Source organism: Sapajus apella, unplaced genomic scaffold (assembly GCF_009761245.1).
Source record: "Sapajus apella isolate SASKATOON/1434 unplaced genomic scaffold, GSC_monkey_1.0 scaffold20, whole genome shotgun sequence".
Lineage (NCBI taxonomy): Eukaryota > Metazoa > Chordata > Mammalia > Primates > Cebidae > Sapajus > Sapajus apella.
In genome coordinates this window covers 1,168,828-1,190,943 of record NW_022436960.1, presented here as the reverse complement: position 1 = coordinate 1,190,943, position 22,116 = coordinate 1,168,828, and the positions used below count along the sequence as shown (strand labels likewise).

At 42.9% G+C, this 22,116-nt stretch overlaps 1 protein-coding gene across 14 annotated transcripts in view; it reads right to left on the bottom strand.

Annotated features, from left to right (window-relative positions):
• MOK (MOK protein kinase) overlaps positions 1-20,993 on the bottom strand; it is a 47,939-nt gene extending 26,946 nt beyond the window's left edge. For 5 of the 14 annotated variants that reach the window (XM_032287348.1, XM_032287349.1, XM_032287360.1 and 2 more), the window contains exons 1-2: positions 20,760-20,993; positions 9,077-9,191 (exon numbers count right to left, since the gene is read on the bottom strand). In XM_032287348.1, the coding sequence (XP_032143239.1) occupies positions 9,077-9,191; positions 20,760-20,766 (122 nt within the window). In that variant the 5' untranslated portion in view covers positions 20,767-20,993. Of the gene's footprint in view, positions 1-9,076; positions 9,192-10,165; positions 10,332-20,759 lie in introns of all 14 variants that reach the window. The other 9 variants (XM_032287358.1, XM_032287361.1, XM_032287362.1 and 6 more) reach the window with 5 other exon arrangements.
• Positions 20,994-22,116: the final 1,123 nt, after the last annotated feature.

Below are 22,116 nucleotides of genomic sequence, written 5' to 3'. Positions count from 1 at the left end.
AATTCCAGACCAAAATGCCAAGAGTGTTGATATAGAGAAATCCTACTTCAGGTAGAAAGAACAAAAAGCTAACAAGCTAGCACTAGTTCTAATTTTTGAACACCCTATCTGAAAAACTTAGTTTTTACAACTGGGCAGCCGAAGAGTCATGTGATTTAGACAAATATCCACTCTTCTCATGTGTAACAGAAAAACCAGTTATCACACCCCCGAAACATATTTTGCTTATTATAGACAGGATTCTTTCATGTCTCCACAGGCATTCACTGAGAAATAATGAACTAAGACAAACATTTAGAAAGGCACATTTTCCTGGATGACTGCTAGATACCAGGATCTAGCAATTGTTCAAGTAACAGTGCTTAATAACATTCAAATCAACTCTGTCCCCACTTTTAAAATCATGAAAAAAATCTAAAAAATACTGGAAGTAACCACTTTTCTTTGCCTTGGAGTTGCTCTGGATTTTGTGGTCAGGTAACATTCAGTTTGTTTATTGTTCTGTCGGAAACAAAATACCACAAAATTGAACATAAGAGGAATGTAGGCAGCCTTTGCTCCAAAAAAACCAAGATGACATTTACCGTAATTGGAGTTTTTCTACAAATGGAACAAATTATGATTATCCGGACTCAGACTTTTAAAAAAATTTTTAAAGATCAGCCAGGCACAGTGGCTCATGCCTGGAATCCCAGCACTTTGGGAAGCCGAGGTGGGTGGATCACAAGGTCAGACATTTGAGACCAGCCTGGCCAACACAGTGAAACCATCTCTACTAAAAATACAAAAAATTAGCCAGGCGTGGTGGCGGGAGCCTGTAATCCCAGCTACTAGGGAGGCTGAGGCAGAGGTCGCAGTGAGTCGAGATCATGCCACCGCATTCCAGCCTGGGTGACAGTGCATGACTCCATCTCAAAAAAAAAAAAATTAAAGATCAATTACGAAACATCAACATTTCATCTTATTGGATGAATTTTATGGAAAACAAATTTATCTAACCAGTACAATCTATATGAAGAAAGTCCTCAATTAAAGCAAAGCAGCAAAAGAAATGGCTATATTACTATTAGACAAAGTAGACTGCAAAACAAGGAAGATTACTACTTAGGATTCCATGATGATAAAAAAAGGCTCAATACATAAGGAAGCAATGACAACTGTAAATGTGTATGTGCTAAATAAAATCTTTTTTTTTGTTTTGAGATGGAGTCTTATTCTGTCATCCAGGCTGGAGTGCAGTGGCATGATATCAGCCACGTCCATGGAGGTTGATCACTGCAACCTCCATCTCCCAAGTGCAAGTGATTCTCCTGCTACACCCTCCTGAGTAGCTGGGATTACAGGCGCCTACCTTCATGCCAGGCTATTTTTGTATTTTTAGTAAAGACAAGGTTTAATCATGTTGGTCAGGCTGGTCTCGAACTCCCAACCTTAGGTGATCCACCCTACCTTGGCCTCCCAAAGCGCTGTGATTATAGGCATGAGCCACGGCACCCAGCCTTTTTTTTCTTTTTGAGACGGAGTCTTCCTCTGATGCCCAGGCTGGAGTGTAGTGGAGCAATCTTGGTTCACCGCAATCTCCATTTCCCAAGTTCAAGTGATTCTCCTGCCTCAGCCTCCCAAGTAGCTGGGATTACAGGCACCTGCCACCACAACTAGCAAATTCTTGTATTTTTAGTAGAGACAGGGTTTCACCACATTGGCCAGGCTGGTCTCATACTCCTAACCTCAAGTGATCCACCAACCTCAGCTTCCCAAAGTGCTGGGATTACAGGCATGAGCCACTGTGCCTGGCCTAAATAAGAGAATTTTAATATACATAAAGGAAAAGTTGACAGGACTGACGAAAAAGATGAAGATTTTAGTATCCTACTCCCGTAATTGACTGAACAATCTTTAAAAAAAAATCAGTAAAGATACAGAAGATCCTAACAGCATTATTAACTACCTATTCTAATAGACATTTATAAAACAGTATATTCAAAAGCTGTATGTGAAATATTCTTTTCAAGTATATATGGAACATTCATCCATATAGATAATGTGCTGAAGCATAAGGTAAGTCTCAACACATTTCAAAAGACTGAAAACTTTACAGAACACGTTCTCTGATCATAATGGATTAAATTAGAAATCAGTAATAGTAAGCTATCTAGAACAGTCTCAAAAATTTGGAAATTAAACAATAAAAAAGAAATCACAAGGGAAATCAGAAAATATTTCAAACCAAATAAAGCACAACATATAGAAATGTATGAGATGCAGCTAAAACAGGATTTAGAAAGATATTTATGTGTAAATACTAAATGAAGAAAGGGTTAAAATCAAGTATCTAAATGTCCCCCGTGGCCGGGCGCAGTCACTCACGCCTGCAATCCCAGCACTTCGGGAGGCTGAAACAGGTGGATCACTTGAGATCAGGAGTTTGATACCAGCCTGGCCAACATGATGAAACCCCGCCTCTACCAAAAATATAAAAATTAGCTGGGCATGGTAGCACATGCCTGTAATCCCAGCTACTTGAGAGGCTTAGGCAGGAGAATCGCTTGAACCTGGGAGGCGAAGGTTGCAGTGAGCCAAGATACTGCAGTAAGCCAAGATCCGAGGCAGGGGGATCACCTGAGGTCAGGATTTCGAGACCAGCCTGGCCAACATGACGAAACCACGTCTTTACTAAACATACAAAAATTAGCTGGGCATGGTGACACGTGCCTGTATTCCCAGCTACTGGGGAGGCTGAGGCAGGAAAATTGCTTGAACCTGTGAACCTGGAAGGCGGAGGTTGCAATGAGCTAAGATTACCCCATTGCACTCCAGCCTGGACAACAAGAGTGAAACTCCATCTCAAAAACAGTAACATAGCTGAAACTAAAGCAAACAAATAAATGGTGGGATGGTTATACCATGTTAATGAGTTGCAAAGTTCAATATTGCTAAGATATGCATTCTTGGCTGGGCGTGGTGGCTCACGCCGGTAATCCCAGCACTTTGGGAGGCTGAGGCAGGTGGATCAGGAGGTCAGGAGATACAGACCATTCTGGCCAACATGGTGAAACCCCATCTCTACTAAAAATATAAAAATTAACCGGGCATGGTGGTAGCCGCCTGTAGTCCCATCTCCTCAGGAAGCTGAGGCAGAAGAATCGCTTGAACCCAGGAGGTGGAGGTTGCATTGAGCTGATATCATGCCACTGTACTCCAGCGTGGGTGACATGGCAAAACTCTGTCTCAAAAAAAAGAAAAGATATGCATTCTCTCCCAAATTGAACTATAGATTCGATACAATCCTATTCATAATGCCAATATACCTGGCTAATTTTTGTATTTTTAGTTGAGACAGGGTTTTACCATGTTGCCCAGACTGGTCTTGAACTCCTCTGGGCTCAAGTGATCAGCCCACCTCAGCCTACCAAAGTGCTGGGATTACAGATGTGAGACATGATGCCTGGGCTGTTTTATTTTTTAATAGAATTGATGAGCTATACTCCTACAATCCTCACAGAAAAAAAAAATTGAGCTGATTCTAAAATGTATATGGATGTACAAAGGACTTCGAGTAGGCAAAATTGTCTTTGAAAAGATGAAGAGTCAGATCCCGGCAGCCGGGGCTTCAGGAGCCCTGGAACCGGGATAAGAAAAAAAAAAAAAAAAAAAAAGAAAAGATGAAGAAAGCTGGAAGACTTATACTATCTGACCTCAAAACTTACTGTTAAGCTACATTAATCAAAACAGTATGGTACTGGCATAACAACAGTCAAGGAGAGCAATGAAACAGAACAGAGTCCAAAACAGACCTATATTTTTGCAGTCAATTAGCTTTTGACAAAATAACCCATTGAGGGCAAGGAAAATCTTTTTTTAACAAATGATGTTGGAACAACTGGATATTCATTTGGGGGAAAAAATGATGCTTGATCCCTACTGCACACCATTCACAAAAATTAATTTAAGATGGATCACAGAGCTAAATATAAAAAGTTAAAATGATAAAGTTTTTAGAAGAAAATACAGGACAATATATTCACAACCTGGAAGTAGGCAAAAATTTATTCTAAGAAAGCAGAGAACAATAACCATAAAAAATTCCATAAGTTGGACTTCACTGACGTTAAAAAACTTCAGCACATGAAAAGATCCCATAAAGAAAATGGACAGGCAAACCACAGACTTGGAGAAACTAATTGCAAAACATATCTGATAAAAGACTTCTATACAGAATATATAAAGAACTAAACACACAAGCAACCTAATTTTTAAAATTAGTTTTTCTCTGTTTCTTCCTTAGGATGGCTTTTTTTCTTTTTTTTTTTTTTTAGGATGGCTTGTTTCTTAAGCTTTAAATTTTTAAAGGGGCAAAAACTTGGACAGACAATTCATAAATGAAGATACATGAATGGCCAATAGGTACATGATCAAGTGCTCATCATCATTAGTCATCAGGGAAGTAGAAATTAAAACTACCATTAGATAATCCCACACAATCATCAGAATGGCTTAAACTTAAAAGGCTAACAACATCAAATGCTGGTGAGGATATGGAGCAACTGGAATTTTCATTCTTTGCCAGTGGTAGTGTAAAAAGCTACAATCACTTTGAGAAAAGGCTTGTCAGTTTCTTACAAAGTTAAAAATATACCTACCCTTTGATCCAGTGATTCTGTTTCTAGTAACTGCCTAAGAAAAAATGAAAACATATATGTACAAGTAGAATTTCCATATTTCTTTTGTTGTTTTTTTGAGACAGAGTCTTGCTCTGTCACCTAGGCTAGGGAGTGCAGTGGTGTGATCATGGCTCATTGCAGCCTCAACTTCCCAGGCTCAAGCAATGCTCCCATCTCAGCCTCCCAAGTAGCTAGGACTACAAAAGTGAGCCACCATACCCTGTTTGTTTTGTTTTTGTTGTAGAGACAGAGTCTCACTATGTTGCCCAGCTTGGTCTCAAACTCCAGGGCTCAAGCAATCCTTGTGCCTCAGCCTCCCAAAGTGCTGGGATTACAGAAGCAAGCCACCATGCCCAGCCTAAGAAGTCAAATTTCATAGCAGCTTTATTCATGGTAGCCCAAAACTGGGAACTATCCAAAAGTCCATTAACAGGAAAATGGATAAACAAATTACGTTGTAGTCACAGATTATAATGAACATTGCTCAGCATTAAAAAGGCATAAACTGGCCAGGTGTGGTAGTTCACATCTATAATCCCAACACTTTGGGAGGCCGAGGCGGGTGGATCACCTAAGGTCAGGAGTTCAAGACCAGACTGGACAGTGAAACCCCATCTCTACTAAAAATATAAAAATTAGCCAGCCGTGGTGGCCCAGGACTATAGTCCCAGCTACTCAGGAGGCTGAGGTAGGAGAATCGCTTGAACTCGGGAGGCAGAGGTTGCAGTGAGCTGAGATTGTGCCACTGCACTCCAGACTAGGCAACAGAGCAAGACTCTTCAAAAAAAAAAAAAAAAAAAAAGGGCATAAACCACCGAAAAACAGTGAGGATGAATCTCAAAGACATAATGCCGAGGAGCTGGACACAAGAGCACATACTGTGAAATTCCATTTAATATGAATTTCTAGAAAAGGATAACAAAAAAACCAGACTAGTGACTGCCCGGGATGGTAGTGGGAAGCTCACTGAAAAGGAACATGGAAGAACTTTCTACGGTTATATTAATGTTCTACATCTTGATTACATGAAAATATCTACTTGCCAAATTTATACAGACAAACAACGTACTCTTCAAGGTATATAAATTTTACTTTTCAAAAAAAACTGAATAATGTTATAGATTGCATGTTTGTGTCCTCCAAAATTCGTATGTTGAAACTCTAAACCCCTGATGGGATGATATGAGGAGGTGGGCGTTCTGGGAAGCAATTAAAGCACATGGCATTAGTGCTCTGAGAAGAAACACAGAGACTCCAGAACTTGCATCTTCTCTCTCTCTGCCATCTGTCATTTGAGGACACAGCAAGAAGAGGGCCGCCTGCAAATCCTAAAGTAAGCCCTCGCCAGACACCAGACTTGTCTGCCAGCACTTTAATCTTGTACTTATCAGCCTCCAGAACTGTAAGAAATAAATGTGTGCTGTTTAAGCCATACGGGATACAGTATAATTTGTTACAGCAGCCCAAGCTATATGGAGTCATGTAATAATGACCAAGTAGAAGAAGTATACTGCATGGAGGTACAGATTAAATAAAAATCGCAGGGTTGTTGATTCTGGCTGCTGGGTACCTAGGGTTAATTACTTTCATTTTGTACCTGTTTGAGGTTTTTTTTATATTATATTCTTTTTAAATTAAAAAAAAAAAGCTTTTAGAGAGACTCATTAGTTTCTTGCCTTTGTTTTTATTCATAACTTACACATCAGACTTTTTATTTTTGTAAAAGTAATTTGAGGACTACTTAGAGGTGTGACTTGAGAAAAACTAGTACCACATCTAGACCTGACAGTGGCATCAGGGTCTGCAGCTGGGAGGAATGGTGGGAAGATCACCAGCTCTGGACCTACACAGACCTGGGCTCAGACTCAGCTCTACCACTTGCCAGTTGGGCAGCAATGGGCCGGGTGGGGAACTCGATCTCTGCAAACTTTAATTCCCTAGTCTGAAAGATGTAACAATGCATCTTCCTCCCAGGACTTCAGTGAGGATTCAATGACACATGCATATAATTCACCTGGTACCGTTCATGACACCAGATACGTAGTGAACAACTGCTGTATCAATTTTACTATTATTATCTCACTTCCATCTTCAAATAGTCTTCAAGCTCTCCTAACTTGTATTATCTGTTATGGAAAAACTGATTCACATAGCAAGTTGCTTTATCTCGTGTGCCAGCACTGCACTAAGCGCTTTATCTGCCTTATTTAATTTCACCCTCACAGCAATCTTACAGGGTAGATACTGCGGTTATCCCCGTCGCATAAATAAAGAAACAGAGGCACAGAGAAATTAAGGAATTGTCCAAGATCACATTAACTAAAGTGAAAGAGCTGCTGGTTCTGATCTTTGGAGTCAGAGCTAGTAACCCTATGCTGAACCCTAGGTTCAGAAGACTTGTGCCAATGTCACTGCCTCAGGGCACAGAGAAATCCTACAAATACCAAGATTAGGGATTCTTTTTTTTTTATTTTTTTTTATTTTGCGTTTTTATTCTTATTTTTTTATTAGGGATTCTTTTTTAACAGACTCATTCCATTTCTTCTATTTCCATAGGATAATCTAAAAGCATAGCAAAAGAGAACTGTTTTTTGTTATTGTTGTTCGAGACAGGGTCTTGCTGTGTTGCCCAGGCTGGGTGGCACAATCATGGCTCATTGCAACCTCAACCTCAACCTCCAGGGCTCAAGCAATCCCCCCACTACAGCTTCCTGAGTATCTAGGACTACAAGCACCACCACTATGCCCAGCTAATTTTCGTATTTCTGTTTTTGGTAGAGCAGGGGTTTTGCCATGTTCTCCTGGCTGGTCTTGAACTTCCAGGCTCAGGTGTTCCTCCCACCTTGGCCTCCCAAAGTGCTGAGATTACAGGTGTGAGCCACTGCACCCAAAGATAGACTATTCTCGACTGTGCACTCTTGGAGAGTACTGCTGGAGGAGAATTCTAAGGATATACCAGAAAAGACGCGCAGCGGACTCAGTTCTGTTGAGGCCTCAGGCAAGTAAGTAACTTCCTTATCTCTAACTGAGGCCTTGAGTTACTCAAAAGGCAAACAATCCTCAGGAGTGAAAGTGCCCTCCCTGCCACAGTACTAATGTGTTATGTGTATTTTTTTTAACCTTTTGTTAACTTCATATTAACTAAAATTTCTGCAAAGGCCATCCATTTCTATTTCAATTAAAGCAGAGGAAAGGGGCAGAAGTGAACACTGGAGGGGGTAAGGGCTAGAGGCTCAAATACCAACCTCATTCTGCCCAAGTGACTCAGTGTGACTTTCTACTATTAGTGCTTCACATTCCTCACACCACCTACACGACTGTGCAGGATGACTCTGAGGATTCATTTACACAATGATTAGTAAACAGAGATGGATTTGTGTGTGTGTGCTGTTACCTAAGTAAGGGACATGGCTTCCTGGCGGTGAAGCACATCCTGGGTCTGCTCACTGCCAAATCCATCACACACCAAAAGTGCCTGGTCCACCTGAGTTGTTTCTTCCTTGTCAAGGAAGGCAGAATGAGACGGTCTCACTCGTCGCCCAGGCTGGAGTTCAGTGGCACAAACACAGCTCATTACAGTGTCACCTTCCTGGCTTCAAGAGATCCTCCACTTCAGCCTCCCAAGTAGCTGGGACCACAGGCACACACCATCACGCCTGGCTGATTTTTAAAATTTTTTTGTGGAGACAGAGTTTCCCTTTGTTGCCCAGGCTGGTCTCAAATTCCTGGGCTCAAGCAAGCCTACCACCTTGGTCTCCCAATGAGCTGGGATTACAGGCTTGACCCACCGCGCCCGGCCCACATACATAACTTTTAAGAACACACAAACTGTTTAAGGTGAGGCACACTTTTAAAACAAATTTTTTTGTGGCCACAGATTACTGCTATTACAGTAAGCCTAGATATGAGTAAATTCTGGTATGACAAACATAACATTAACATATAACCCTCACTGCCCAAAGAAATCTGATTGTATCTTACACATTATTAATGAATAAACTTTCTCTGCTAATATTAAGTTGCCGTTCTTAACTGCAATCTGGGCCAGGCGCGGTGGCTCAAGCCTGTAATCCCAGCACTTTGGGAGACCGAGGCGGGTGGATCACGAGGTCAAGAGATCGAGACCATCCTGGTCAACATGGTGAAACCCCGTCTCTACTAAAAATGCAAAAAATTAGCTGGGCCTGGTGGTGCGTGCCTGTAATCCCAGCTGCTCAGGAGGCTGAGGCAGGAGAATTGCCTGAACCCAGGAGGCGGAGGTTGCGGTGAGCCGAGATCGAGCCATTGCACTCCAGCCTGGGTAACATGAGTGAAACTCCGTCTCAAAAAAAAAAAAACAAAAACAAAAAAACAAAAACAAAAACAAAAACTGCAATCTGGATCTGTTGGTCCTAAGTACATCTCTGATGGCCTACCTTTCAAAGCGCTGCTTCATTTGTTTACATGCATAGTAGTTTCCATCCCTCAGGCTTTGCATCTTCATAACTTCAGAAAACGTTCCCTCTCCTATTTTGCCAATTGCTTTATAGTCTAAAAACAAAAGTGATTACAAAAATAAAATGTTATTTATGCATATATTTGCATTAACTTCCAGACGGCAAAGTTTTTATCTGTAAGAGAGTTTACCGGCAATATACTGAGAACTGTTCTATTTTTGTAAGGTTCAGTGGTCCTCTCAGCTTTAGGGGAAGCTGGAACAAAGCAGCAATTCCTCCCAGTCTGTGCCCTCCCTCGTATAGCAGGAACCACCTCACTTGGATCCTGGCCGGTGAGGAGAGGCTCAGCTACCCGATACCCTACAAGATTCAGAAAGCGGAGGAGCAGCAGAGGTGGGATTCTTCCCCAGGGGTGGGCACGGGGGTGGGCTTAGTCTCCAGGCTGTTGTCACATTGTCCCAGCAGCCTAGTCCAAGGACTCTCCTGAAATTCACCTTCCCTGGTCCCACAGAGGGCCCAGCTGATATGCAACAGTTTCCTACAATTCTTGCACTTCCTAATTTTCTGAAAGCTAACAGCAACTTTCTCTGGCTTTGCGGCCATCACACTACCCCCAGCCCTGACAATGGTTCTGTGGGCCTCTAGTTCACTATGTTAAATGCCTTCCTGTTTGAAATACCTAGGACAGTTTCCGTTGTCCTGACCAAACCCTGACTGACAACAAATGAGCACCCTGATGTGGGGTAGTGCTGTGAACAAAAACCCAAAATATGTGAGTCTGGCTTATTGGTCAGATGGCAAAATGCCACAGCCTGGCATATTATGACGAAATATCGTCTGGTTGAAAGAATGCCCGCATTCACTGCTGCCTTTCAGGAACCGAATATCTACTGAGCCTGCTGGCCCAGGGAAAGTGGTGGGAAGAGTCAGAATGATGGAGTATACTGAATCTACTGACTGCCTTAGGAAGCTATTTCAAGACAAAGATAAGTACAGGCAAGAATGGATACACTACTTTTCAAGCAGGAATGGAAGGAGTAAGTAAACTCTAGAGAGTAAAAGTCTCACCAGTTGTAAAAGTTTCTACAGCCCAAATAATTGGAAAGTAAGACTGCAAAAGCCTTGGCAGAGAACAGTCCACGAGCCTTCTCCGTTACACACATGGCTCATCCTTGTAGCAGAGATCAGAGAAAGGCAGTTACAACCTCCAGGACTTTGTTTCAGAAGGAAGCTCCTATAAACAAAGATGGCATTCACAGTGTCGCAAAAGTAAGAATGCCAGAAACTTAAATATCCAGTATCAAGGAAATGCTCTAATAAGCTATGAAATAATGGCCGGGTGTGGTGGCTCACGCCTATAATCCAAGCACTTTGGAGGCCAAGGCGGGCGGATCACCTGAGGTCGGGAGTTCAAGACCAGCCTGACCAACACGGTGAAACCCCGTCTTTAAAACAAAAAACAAAACAAAACAAAACAAAGAGCTATGAAATAGTCACAGATTGAATGATGTAATTATTAATAATGATGCTTTCGAATAATATTTCATGACATGGGAAAATGTTCAGCCATAATTTCATGCTGAGTGAAAAAGGGGTAATGATGGTAACACATACGACACCTGCAGAGAAAAGACTGAATATAAATACGTAACATTTTATGCAGCTGTGTCTGAGCGGGACTGAAGGTGATTTAAATTTTCTTCAGTATAATTCTCTTCATTTTTCTTTCCTTTTTTTTACATCTCCTTTCTGAATTAATTCTCTACATTTTTCAATGTTTGCAATGAACACACATTACTTTAAATGTGCGTAAAGGTGAGCATTTCAAGAATTTTAAGAAATCAGTAAAAGTGTCCGCTAAGCGCCATGAAAAACATGAACTTAAAATGAACTGTCTTAAAACTACAATATCATTTTAAAGGAAGACAGACGTAAAGATCACAGGAAGGGTCTGGGCGTGGTGGCTCAAGCCTGTAATCCCAGCATTCAGGGAGGCTCAGGTGGGTGGATCGCTTGGGCCCAGGTGTCTGAGACCAGCCTGGGCAACATGGTGAAATCTTGTCTCTACCAAAAACACAAAAAATTAGCCAGGTGTGGTGCCATGTGCCTATAGTCCCAGCTACTTGGGAGGCTGAGATAGGACAATCATCTGAGCCCGGGAAGTTAAGGCTGCAGTGAGCCATGATGGTGCCACTGTACTTCAGCCTGAGTGAGAGAGAGAGAGAGAGAGTCTGTCAAAAAAAAAAAAAAAAAAGAAAGAAAATCACAGGAGAGATTGGAGGTCAGTTACTGAAAATCAAGCTCTGGACTAAGGAATTCAGATTTACAAGAAAAGGGATTTTATACAATAAATTCCAATAGGTGTTTCATCACAGGTAAATTAAGCAGACTTGCTTTTAAAAAAATAGGTCAACTGTGAACTTTAAAGTGGTTTCAGTACCCAAATTCAGCGTGTGCCAACGTCCCAGCCTGGCTCTAGACCATCACAACAGCATACATGGAACTTGCTGCACTGGAGATGTCTGTGGTAGATAAAGGGGTCACTTGCTTCCCTCGTGGCTCTTCTAGCAGGCAGAAAGTATGGGACATAAAACAAGGGTAACAGGCAGGGAGAAACAAAGAAACCATCTCTATGAAAAAATACCTGGGAAAAGTTCCTATTCTCTCCAACAAATCTGGCATAATTTGACAGGCCTTCAAACTTAAACAAGAAACACGGAAATGTAGACAAAGCATGACAGAAAGCTCTGAAGGGCACCGAGCTACGGCACTGTAAATGAAAGTCATGCCCACATTATTGGGAATGGAGTCAACAAGCACCAAAGCAAAAAGAAAAACAGATTCAAGGACAAAGAGGGGTTAAAATAACAGAGTTGGATGAAAAAGGGAGAACAAGGGAGATAAATGAATATATCTGTATTAAGTTTCTACGCACATTGATTAAACCAAAGCTTGTTTACGTGGAATTCAGCCTTATTTAACAAGTGAAAATGAAGGTCAAATTCACTTTTTGTGAAATGCAAAACTTGTCACGTTCAAGTCCAAACATTTTTATTCATGTGCTGTTTGTAAAGTTCTTAATCAGGGCAGGTGACAGGCATCAGAGCTATGGGGCTTCACCAGCAGGAGGCGGAAAAGAATTGGGGGAGTTAATTGCTGGTTACAGCTAGCTTATGCAAGGAAGAGGAATTCAGTTTCTTACTAATTTCCATTCTCTTCAAGAGATTAAGTACTTCAAATTACTAAAACAAGGTCAAGAAGCTTCAACAACGAGGGCTGTACCCAATTAATTACTTAGTATAGCGAGGAAAATTATGACTTGAATTACTAAACATTGCGAAAACACAAAAGAACACAAAACTATTCGAAAATTTAAATTACACCCATTAACCCAGTAAGTCCACTGCTAGAACTCTGTGCCACTGATAAACTCGAAGAATTATTCAAAGATCTATGTGCTGGATCAGGTATGATGGCTCACATCTGTAATCCTAACACTTAGGGAGTGCAAGATGGGAGGATCACTTGAGATCAGGAGTTCAAGACCAGCCTGGTCAACATAGCAAGACCTGGCCAAGCATAGTGACTCACACCTGTAATCCCAGCACTTTGTGAGGCCAAGGCAGGTGGATCACCTGAGGTCAGGAGTTTCAGATCAGCCTGGCCAACATGGTGAAACCCAGTCTCTACTAAAACAATAAAAATTAGCCAGGCGTGGTGGTGCATGCCTGTAATCCCAGCTACTTAAGAGGCTGAGGCAGAAGAATTAAGAAGGTGGAGAGCGCAGTGAGCCAGGATCGTATCACTGTACTCTAGCCTGGGCAAGAGAGAGACTACGTCTCAAAAAAAAAAAAAAAAAAAAAGCTAGCAAGACCTAATCTATTAAAAAAATATACATTGGCCAGGTGCAGTAATATACATTGGATTACTCACGCCTGTAATCCCAGCACTTTGGGAGGCCAAGGTGGGAGGATCACAAGGTCAGAAGATCAAGACTATCCTGGCCAACATGGTAAAACCCCTCTCTAGGCCGGGCGCGGTGGCTCAAGCCTGTAATCCCAGCACTTTGGGAGGCCGAGGTGGGTGCATCACGAGGTCAAGAGATCGAGACCATCCTGGTCAACATGGTGAAACCCCGTCTCTACTAAAATTACAAAAAATTAGCTGGGTGTGGTGGTGCATGCCTGCAATCTCAGCTACTTGGGAGGCTGAGACAGGAGAATCGCTTGAACCCAGGAGGCAGAGGCTAAAGTGAGCCGAGATCATGCCATTGCACTACAGCCTGGCAACAGAGCAAGACTCTGTCTCAAAAAAAAAAAAAAAATCTATGTTCTTATGGGAACACAACCCTAAAAAAAAAAAAAAGAATTTAAAAAAAAATCTATGTTCAAACATCTTCATAGATGCATCATCCTAGAAGCTACAATATAGCATATTTAATGTAATCCCATGTAGTTTTGAGTGTGTAAGGAACCACCATATATTTATATGTATATATAAATACACCAATTTATGACTGTCCACCTAAGGAAATGTTAACCAGCACTGACTGTGGCAAACAGGGGAAGGCCCTAAGGCTAATTCAGCACCTTCTGTTTGGATTGATCACAAAGCCAGTATTAAGTTTACCTCATTTTGTTTTTATTTCAAGAGAAACAGTTGCTTGATGATACACCTATTTATAAAAACAGAAGGTAGCCAGACACAGTGGCTCACACCTGTAATTCCAACACTTTGGGAGGCTGAGGCAGGAGGATCACCTAAGCCCAGGAGTTTGAGATCAGTCTAGGCAACATGGTGAGACCCTCATCTCTTAAAAAAATAATAATAAACAATAAATAAATAAAATAAAAACAGAAGTTGATGCTCACACAAGGAAGGAAATGAAAAGGATTACTTGAGGTAAATTTGATTCTATAAAAATACTGGCATTTAAGAAAAACAAATTCTTTAACTCTTCCCATGGGGAAAACAAAAAAAAGACAGCTTAATCCTCATTGTAATTATAACAGATACTTTAAAAAATTATCTCTGGGCTGGGCGCAGTGGCTGATGCCTTTAATCCCAGCACTTGGGGAGCCCAAAGCACTTGGATCACGAGGTCAGGAGTTCAAGACCAGCCTGGTTAAGATGGTGAAACTCTACTAAAAACTACAAAAAAAAATCAGCCAGGTGTGGTGGCAGGCGCCTGTTATCCCAGCTACTCGAGAGGCTGAGGAAGGAAAATTGCTTGAACCCAGGAGGTGAAGGTTGCAGTGAGCCAAGATCGCGCCACTGCACTCCAGCCTGAGCGGCAGGGCAAGACTCTGTCTCAAGAAAAAAAAAAGAAAAAAGTTCAGATGGAGAAAAAAGAGTGGTACTTCAATTAGACTAGGTAAGAATAAAACTTTTCGAAGTAAGGATCTGACTGATGTTTTCATTCTTTCCCTTTTCATATTCCTGCCTTCCATCCACTGGGATAGCTAATAATAATTCATTCACAATTTATCAGGTACCAGACACTGTGCTATGAGCTTTACAAAGATGATTTCATTTAATTTTTGAAACAATGCTATGTGATTGATATTATCATCCCTGTTTAAAGACGAATGTGGGCCGGGTGTGGTGGCTCACGCCTGTAATCCCAGCACTTTGAGAGGTCAAGGCATGTGGATCACCTGAGGTCAGGAGATTGTGACCAGCCTGGCCAACATGGGGAAACCCTGTCTCTACCAAAATTAGCTGGGCATGGTGGCAGGAGTCTGTATTCTCAGCTACTCGGGAGGCAGAGGCAGGAGGAATGCCTGAACCTGGCAGGTGGAGGTTGCAGTGAGCTGAGATCAGCCATTGCACTCCAGCCTGGGCCACAAGATTGAAACTCTGTCTCAAAGAAAAAAAAAAGATGAATGCAAAAGATTTTATTTTCCAAAAATAGCAGCCTCTAGATATGCTATCTCACTGGCTCATTTTCAGTATGTCTTTGACACTCATCCATCAAGAGCTGGGATCCAGCAGGGCGTGGTGGCTCACTCCTGTAATTCCAACACTTTGTGAGGCGGAGGCGGGAGGATCGCTTGAGCCTGGGAGGTTGAGGCTGCAGTGAGCTGTGAATGCACCACTGTATTCCAGCCTGGGTGACAGAGCAAGATCCTGTCTTTTAAAAAAAAAAAAAAAAAAAAAAAAAGAGTTAGGATCCATGTTCTCTTCCCCTTGAATCTGGGAGACTGCCGAAGCGATGCTATGCCACAGACCAGAAAGGCTAATGCAGCTTTTACCTCATACTTTTGGGATGTTCACTTTAGAAGCAACTGCCATGTTGAGAGGAAGCCCAGGCCACAGGGAGAGACCTTGTGTAGTGTTCTGACTGACACCCAAGCTGAGGTCCCTATGGGCAGCCAGCATCAACTACCAGACATTCGAAGGAAGAAACTTTTAAGATGGCCGGGTGCAATGGCTCACACCTGTAATGCCAGAACTTTGGGTGGCTGAGGCAGGCAAATCACTTGAGGTCAGGAGTTTGAGACCAGCCTGGCCAACATGGTGAAACCCAGTTTCTACAAAAAATACAAAAATTAGTTGGGCATGGTGGTGCACGCCTACAATCCCAGCTACTTGGGAGGCTGGGACAGGAGAATCATTTGAATCCAGGAGGCAGAGGTTGCAGTGAGCCAAGATTGTGTCACTGAACTCCAGCCTGGGCAACAGAGTGAAACTCCGTCTCAAAATAAAAAAGAAACTTTTAAGATGACTTCAGCAGCAGCCACCATCTGACTGCATGAGAGACTTCTAGTAAGACCTACCTAGTCGAATCCAGGCAACCTGAAGAACCACAAGAAATACTGACAGTTGGCCGGGCGCGGTGGCTCAAGCCTGTTATCCCAGCACTTTGGGAGGCCGAGGCGGGTGGATCACGAGGTCAAGAGATCGAGACCATCCTGGTCAACATGGTGAAACCCCATCTCTACTAAAAACACAAAACATTAGCTGGGCATGGTGGCGCGTGCCTGTAATCCCAGCTACTCAGGAGGCTGAGGCAGGAGAATTGCCTGAACCCAGGAGGCGGAGGTTGCGGTGAGCCGAGATCGCGCCATTGCACTCCAGCCTGGGTAACAAGAGCGAAACTCTGTCTCAAAATAAATAAATAAATAAATAAGTAAGAAATACTGTTAGTTGTTCTTTTTATTATTATTATTTTTTTTTTAATTTTCTTTTTCTTTTTTTTTTTTTCTTCTTTAACAAACTCCTCTGAGCTAAGATAGTTGTTCTTTTAAGCCACAAAATTGAAGTGATCTGTTTCACAGTAATAGATAACCGGAACTATAGGGTTCACTGCCATATTGGGTACCAGATATAGGATCCAGCCCTACAAGGTTCTGTGAGCCGCTCCCGCTGGTGTGGAGACAAGAAATTGTAGAAATAAAAGACACAAGACATAGAGATAGAGAAAAGAGAGTTTGAGCCCATGGGTCCACTACTACCCAAATCACGGAGACCAGCAGTGGCCCCAAATGCCAAGACGCTCTCACTTTTATTGAGTTGTAAATCTGGGGGCAGGGCAGATAGCACGTGGCAGTGATAGAGTTAAGTATATCGCCTGTCATTCAGGTAGGGGCTTAGGAATTTCTGGCAACCGAAGTGAGGTAAGGAGCATAATGCATCAGCATTTTTTCCATGCCTATCAAGAAAGAACTAAAACATGAAGATTTATATTACTATTACTGATTATCTTTTCTAAGAAAAAAGGAACCAGGTGCAGAAGCAGAACATGAGACTGGACATGGAACGTGACCACTGACGCACAGCATCACATAGAGACAGTTAAGCCCCTGGATGTCTGCAGGCCTGACTGACAGCCGTCAGGCCTACCACAAGAGCTTGGAGAAGCAGAGTTTTCTCCAAACTTCCCCAGGAAGGAGATATCTTGGCCATTTTGGACATCTCCTTCCCTAGTTGGCTAAATAGCGGGTTCTTTCACAGTGCTGGCGCTGTCACACAGCTGAGGTGCCCTCCAGCAGCCCTTATGCAGCGTGACAGAGGGCTTAGAGCATCTTGCCTTAGTGTCATTCATTTTACAATGTTACCCCAGGTTCATACTTCCACCTGAGAGGCATTGGTAAAAGATTTAAGATCACCTATGAATAACTAAGATTACATATGAATAACTAATAACTACTACGGTTATATTTCTAGTTACTTTCTTCTTCATTATTTATATGGAAATAGGCTAAGGCCTTGAAGAAAACCAGCATAAGAAAAAAAGTGAGTAACAGGCTTGAAGCTGCCATGCCCACCGGCTCCAATGCCCACACTCTTAACAACTGCTGAGAGCTCTCCTTGCTCTCTACTGTTGCAAATGACACAAAATGAAAAGGAGGACAGGAATACTCCACAGAATAACACACCTCTAAACACATGGACATTGCCTAGAAAACAAATACAAAAATATACCAAGAAAATCCAGAAAGAAAGACCCCTGTAATAATCTAGCATTCCCAGCCCCACTCTGACCCCAAGCTATGGATCCAATTTCACCATTACTCACTTTTCCCGATCATTCTACTTCTACGAATCTGTCTCTGTGATTTCCAGTTCTGGAATATTCTCTCCATTGTTAACTATTTGTAAATCATTTATTTAATGATCAGGATATAAACCAGGGGGATAAAAGGTTACAATAATTCTTAGGGTAAATTTTAAGGTAGAAGGAAGAAAGGGAGAATAAAAATGTCACCATTAAACCAACTAACCGAAAACTACTAAAATGACCATCTAAAAGAACATACCAAACAATACTAAATAGATTTTAAAAACAAAAGTTTAGAAGATGTAAATTGGCCAGATATGGTGTGGCTCATGCCTGTAATCCCAGCACTTTGGAAGGCCAAGGCAGGCAGATCACGAGGTCAGGGGTTCGAGACCAGCATGGCTAATATGGTGAAACCCTGTCTCTGTCTCTACTAAAAAAAAAATTAGCCATGTGTCATGGCACACGCTAGTAGTAGTAGTCCTAGCTACTCAGGAGGCTGAGGCAGGAGAATTGCTGGAACCCGGGAGGCGGAGGTTGCAGTGAGCTGAGATCACACCACTAAGTCACTGCACTCCAACCTGGGAGACAGAGTGAGACTCCATCTCAAAAAAAAAAGTCATTTGGCCTACAGAGGACAGCCAAAAATAAAAATAAAAATGTCATTGTCATGAAAGACACAAAACGCAGGGATACCATATTACATGAAAAGAGACCAAAGAGACATGACAACAGAATGCAATTCGTGATTCTTGATTGATCGTAGAACAAATATAAATAACTATAACAGATGCTATTGGGATAAACGGAAAGACTGAAATACAGACTGTATATTAGAGTATTGTATCATTGTTAAATTCTCTAAATGTGTTATTTGTAATGTGATGATGCAGGAGAATGTCCTTGTTCTCGGCAGATAACTATTGAAAGAAGTGGTGAATTATTAGTAGTTAGCCTACAACTAACTCTTTTTTTTTTTTTTTTTTTTTTGGGGGAGGGTGTTTCGCTCGTTACCCAGGCTGGAGTGCAATGGCGAGATCTCGGCTCACGGCAACCTCCGCCTCCTGGGTTCAGGCAATTCTCCTGCCCCAGCCTCCTGAGTAGCTGGGATTACAAGCAGGCGCCACCATGCCCAGCTAATTTTTTTTTTGTATTTTTAGTAGAGACGGGGTTTCACCGTGTTGACCAGGATGGTCTCGATCTCTTGACCTCGTGATCCACCCGCCTTGGCCTCCCAAAGTGCTGGGATTACAGGCTTGAGCCACCGCGCCCGGCCCGCCCACAACTAACTCTTGAAAGGTTTGGTGAAAATAAATACATAAATGAGAGAGAGAAAACACCAGAGTGAAAGTGAGCACACAACAATAAGGCAAAATGGTGCATCTAGTGAAAGAAGGGTTTATAAATATTCAATGTACTGCTCTTGTACATCTGAAAAATTTCAAAACAAACAGATGGGAAGAAAAAAGGAATACAGTGCAAAATATGTGCAGTATACAGAAGTCTGCACTACAAGGAAAACTGTAAAGTCTTCTGCAGACCTTGGATTCTAACTACAGCTTTGCAGTGCATTAATGGAAAAGACAGACATTAAGCAACATCCAACAAAAAAAATAAAAATGCCTTGTAAAGGGTGAATGAGATAAATTATTTAAAACGTTATGCAATGTACACACTAACAGGATACAATGCAAATTTAACATTATAACTACTCCTAACATAATCTTTTCACAGCAAAGGTCTGAATTTTTCCTGCACCTCTTGCTCACAACCATAAACAATTACACCTGTACAGTGATAAAAAAAAGCCAACACATCTTTCTAGTTGGTTGCACTTGGATTGTTAATAATCCACAAATCCTACATATGTAAATTGATTTACCTGTTACATTTTCTTTTCTTTTTTTTTTTTTAATCAATAACTCTTATATGATTTACCTGTTACATTTTCTACAGGGACTAAACTCATTTCCCAACTTTGAAGTAATGCTTTTAATTTAAATAAAAGGTTGCTTCAAAATTACTATTAAAAAATGGTTCCTGGCTGGGCGCGGTGGCTCAAGCCTGTAATCCCAGCACTTTGGGAGGCCGAGGCGGGTGGATCACGAGGTCAAGAGATCGAGACCATCCTGGTCAACAAGGTGAAACCTCGCCTCTACTAAAAATACAAAAATTAGCTGGGCATGGTGGTGCGTACCTGTAGTCCCAGCTACTCGGAGGCTTAGGCAGGAGAATTGCCTGAACCCAGGAGGCAGAGGTTGCGGTGAGCCGAGATCCCGCCATTGCACTCTAGCCTGGGTAACATGAGTGAAACTCCGTCTCAAAAGAAAAAAAAAGCAAACCCCCCTTCAAAAAACTACTGCTTGACCCAAAAATTAAAGCACACGGTCCAGCTTTCCTTTCAATTGGACACTAAACCAATATCATTAGAAGGCAGGGAGCCACACTGTAAGCATTCCCTGCGTTTCTGCCGAATGTTCAAGAAAAGAATGTTAGGTTCGGGCCAGGAGCGGTGGCTCTCACATGTAATTCCAGCACTTTGGGAGGCCGAGGCGGGCGGATCACAAGGTCAAGAGATCGAAGCATGGTCAACATGGTGAAACCTCGCCTCTACTAAAAATACAAAATTTAGCTGGGCGTGGTGGCGCGCGTCTGTAGTCCCAGCTACTCGGGGGCCTGAGGCAGGAGAATTGCTTGAACCCAGGAGACGAAGGTTGCAGGGAGCCGAGATTGAGCCACTCCACTCCAGCCTGGTGCCTGGCGACAGAGTCTGAAAAACTAAAAAAAAAAAAAAAAAAAAAATGTTAGGTTCAAGCCAGCATTTAAAAAAATAAAATGAATCACACTCAACTCCCCAAACTCCAACGTAAGAACCACGTACCCGCACCAAAATATGCCTGAGCGGGGCTCGGGTCGGCTCTCCGAGACCCCAAAGTTCCCAACCCAGCCCCAATCCCTCGAACTTCCCCCAGGGGCACCGGCTTCTTACAGCCGAGGGGGATTCGGGACCCACATGCGGAGCCTCTCATGCCTTCCGAGTCACGGCAGAAGGCTACGAAGCCCGGCCCCGCCAGCCCCACAGGCCCCTCAAGCTCCCCAGTCCCTCCCGCCCCCGCCGCTCGCTCTCCAGTCCCTGCCCCCGTCCCCAGCCCCACTCACTCTTCATCTTGGTTGCGGAAGCCGGCTACAACCCTTTGCCAACACTCGACGTAAAAGAAAGAGGCAGGAAGGATGCCCCCTGCTTTCCACTTCCCCGAGGAGGGGTTCCGCACTAGGATCTCCGTGGTGGTCCCTTGAAGAAGAGCGTTAGGATCCGGCCGCCATGTTGTGTCCCTGTCACCCTGGCAACCGTCAGGCCGCAAACGCCCCGAGCTCTCGCCCGCGCGTGCGCAAAACGCCCCGCCCGTGTACGCGTGCGCAGTGGAGCCCGTTCCCCCCTCAGGCGGGTTGCTAAGCAACCTCACCGCGGCTTCCTTGTAAATACTGTGCAATTCCCGCCTTCACGCGGAGGCCACCTTCGCCGGGCTCGCTTTCTCTGCTGTCTTGGGATAGGAGAGATTTGCAACCCACTGCGTGGACGATAGCCTTGAGCTTTAATTGGGCTTGGGAGCTTCTACACGAAATTGTTAATTGATAAATGTTCTTTGCAATCTCATTCTACAGTTGAGCATCATCTTCGAGTCTGGTTCATAGCGATTTCCCAGTCAACTTGTAACTTTTCTTTTCTTTTTTTTTTTTTTTTTCCTAAAGATGGGGTTTCACCATGATGGCCAGGCTGGTCTTGAACTCCTGACCTCAGGTGATCCACCCACCTCGGCCTCTCAAAGTGCTAGGATTACAGGCGTGAGCCACTGCGCCTGGCCTTTTTTTCTTTTTTTGAGACAAAGTTTCGCTGTGTCGCCCAGGCTGGAGTGCAGTGGCACGATCCTGGCTCACTGCACCCTCCGCTTCCCTGGTCCAAGCTATTCTGCCTCGGCCTCCCGAGTAGCTGGGACTACAGGTGCCTGCCACCACGCCCGGCTAATTTTTCTGTTTTTAGTACACAGCGTTTCACCATGTTGGCCAGGCTGGTCCCGAACTCTTGATCTCAAGTGATGCGCCTGCCTCAGCCTCCCAAAATGTTGGGATTACAGGCGTGAGCCACTGCGCCTGACCAGTTTTTCGTTTTATTTTATTTTTATTTATTTATTTATTTTTGAGACGGAGTTTCACTCTTGTTACCCAGTTTTTCATTTTAATCCAACAAGCATTTGCTTTGCCCCAGGCACTGTTGCAGGCATTGGGGATTTAAAGGACAGTGTATACAATAAGTTCACTGATTTCTTGAAACTTACATTCTACTGTAATGAATGAATGAACACAGGAATGAACTGTGTGCAAACACGATGCCTGAGCATCACAGTGGCCTAGTCTTTGGGACCCTGACAAAACAATAAAATACCGACCATACTATATGCGGGTACAGCATTTTATGAAGCTCATTAGATTATTCTTTTTTTTTTTTTTTTTTTTTTAG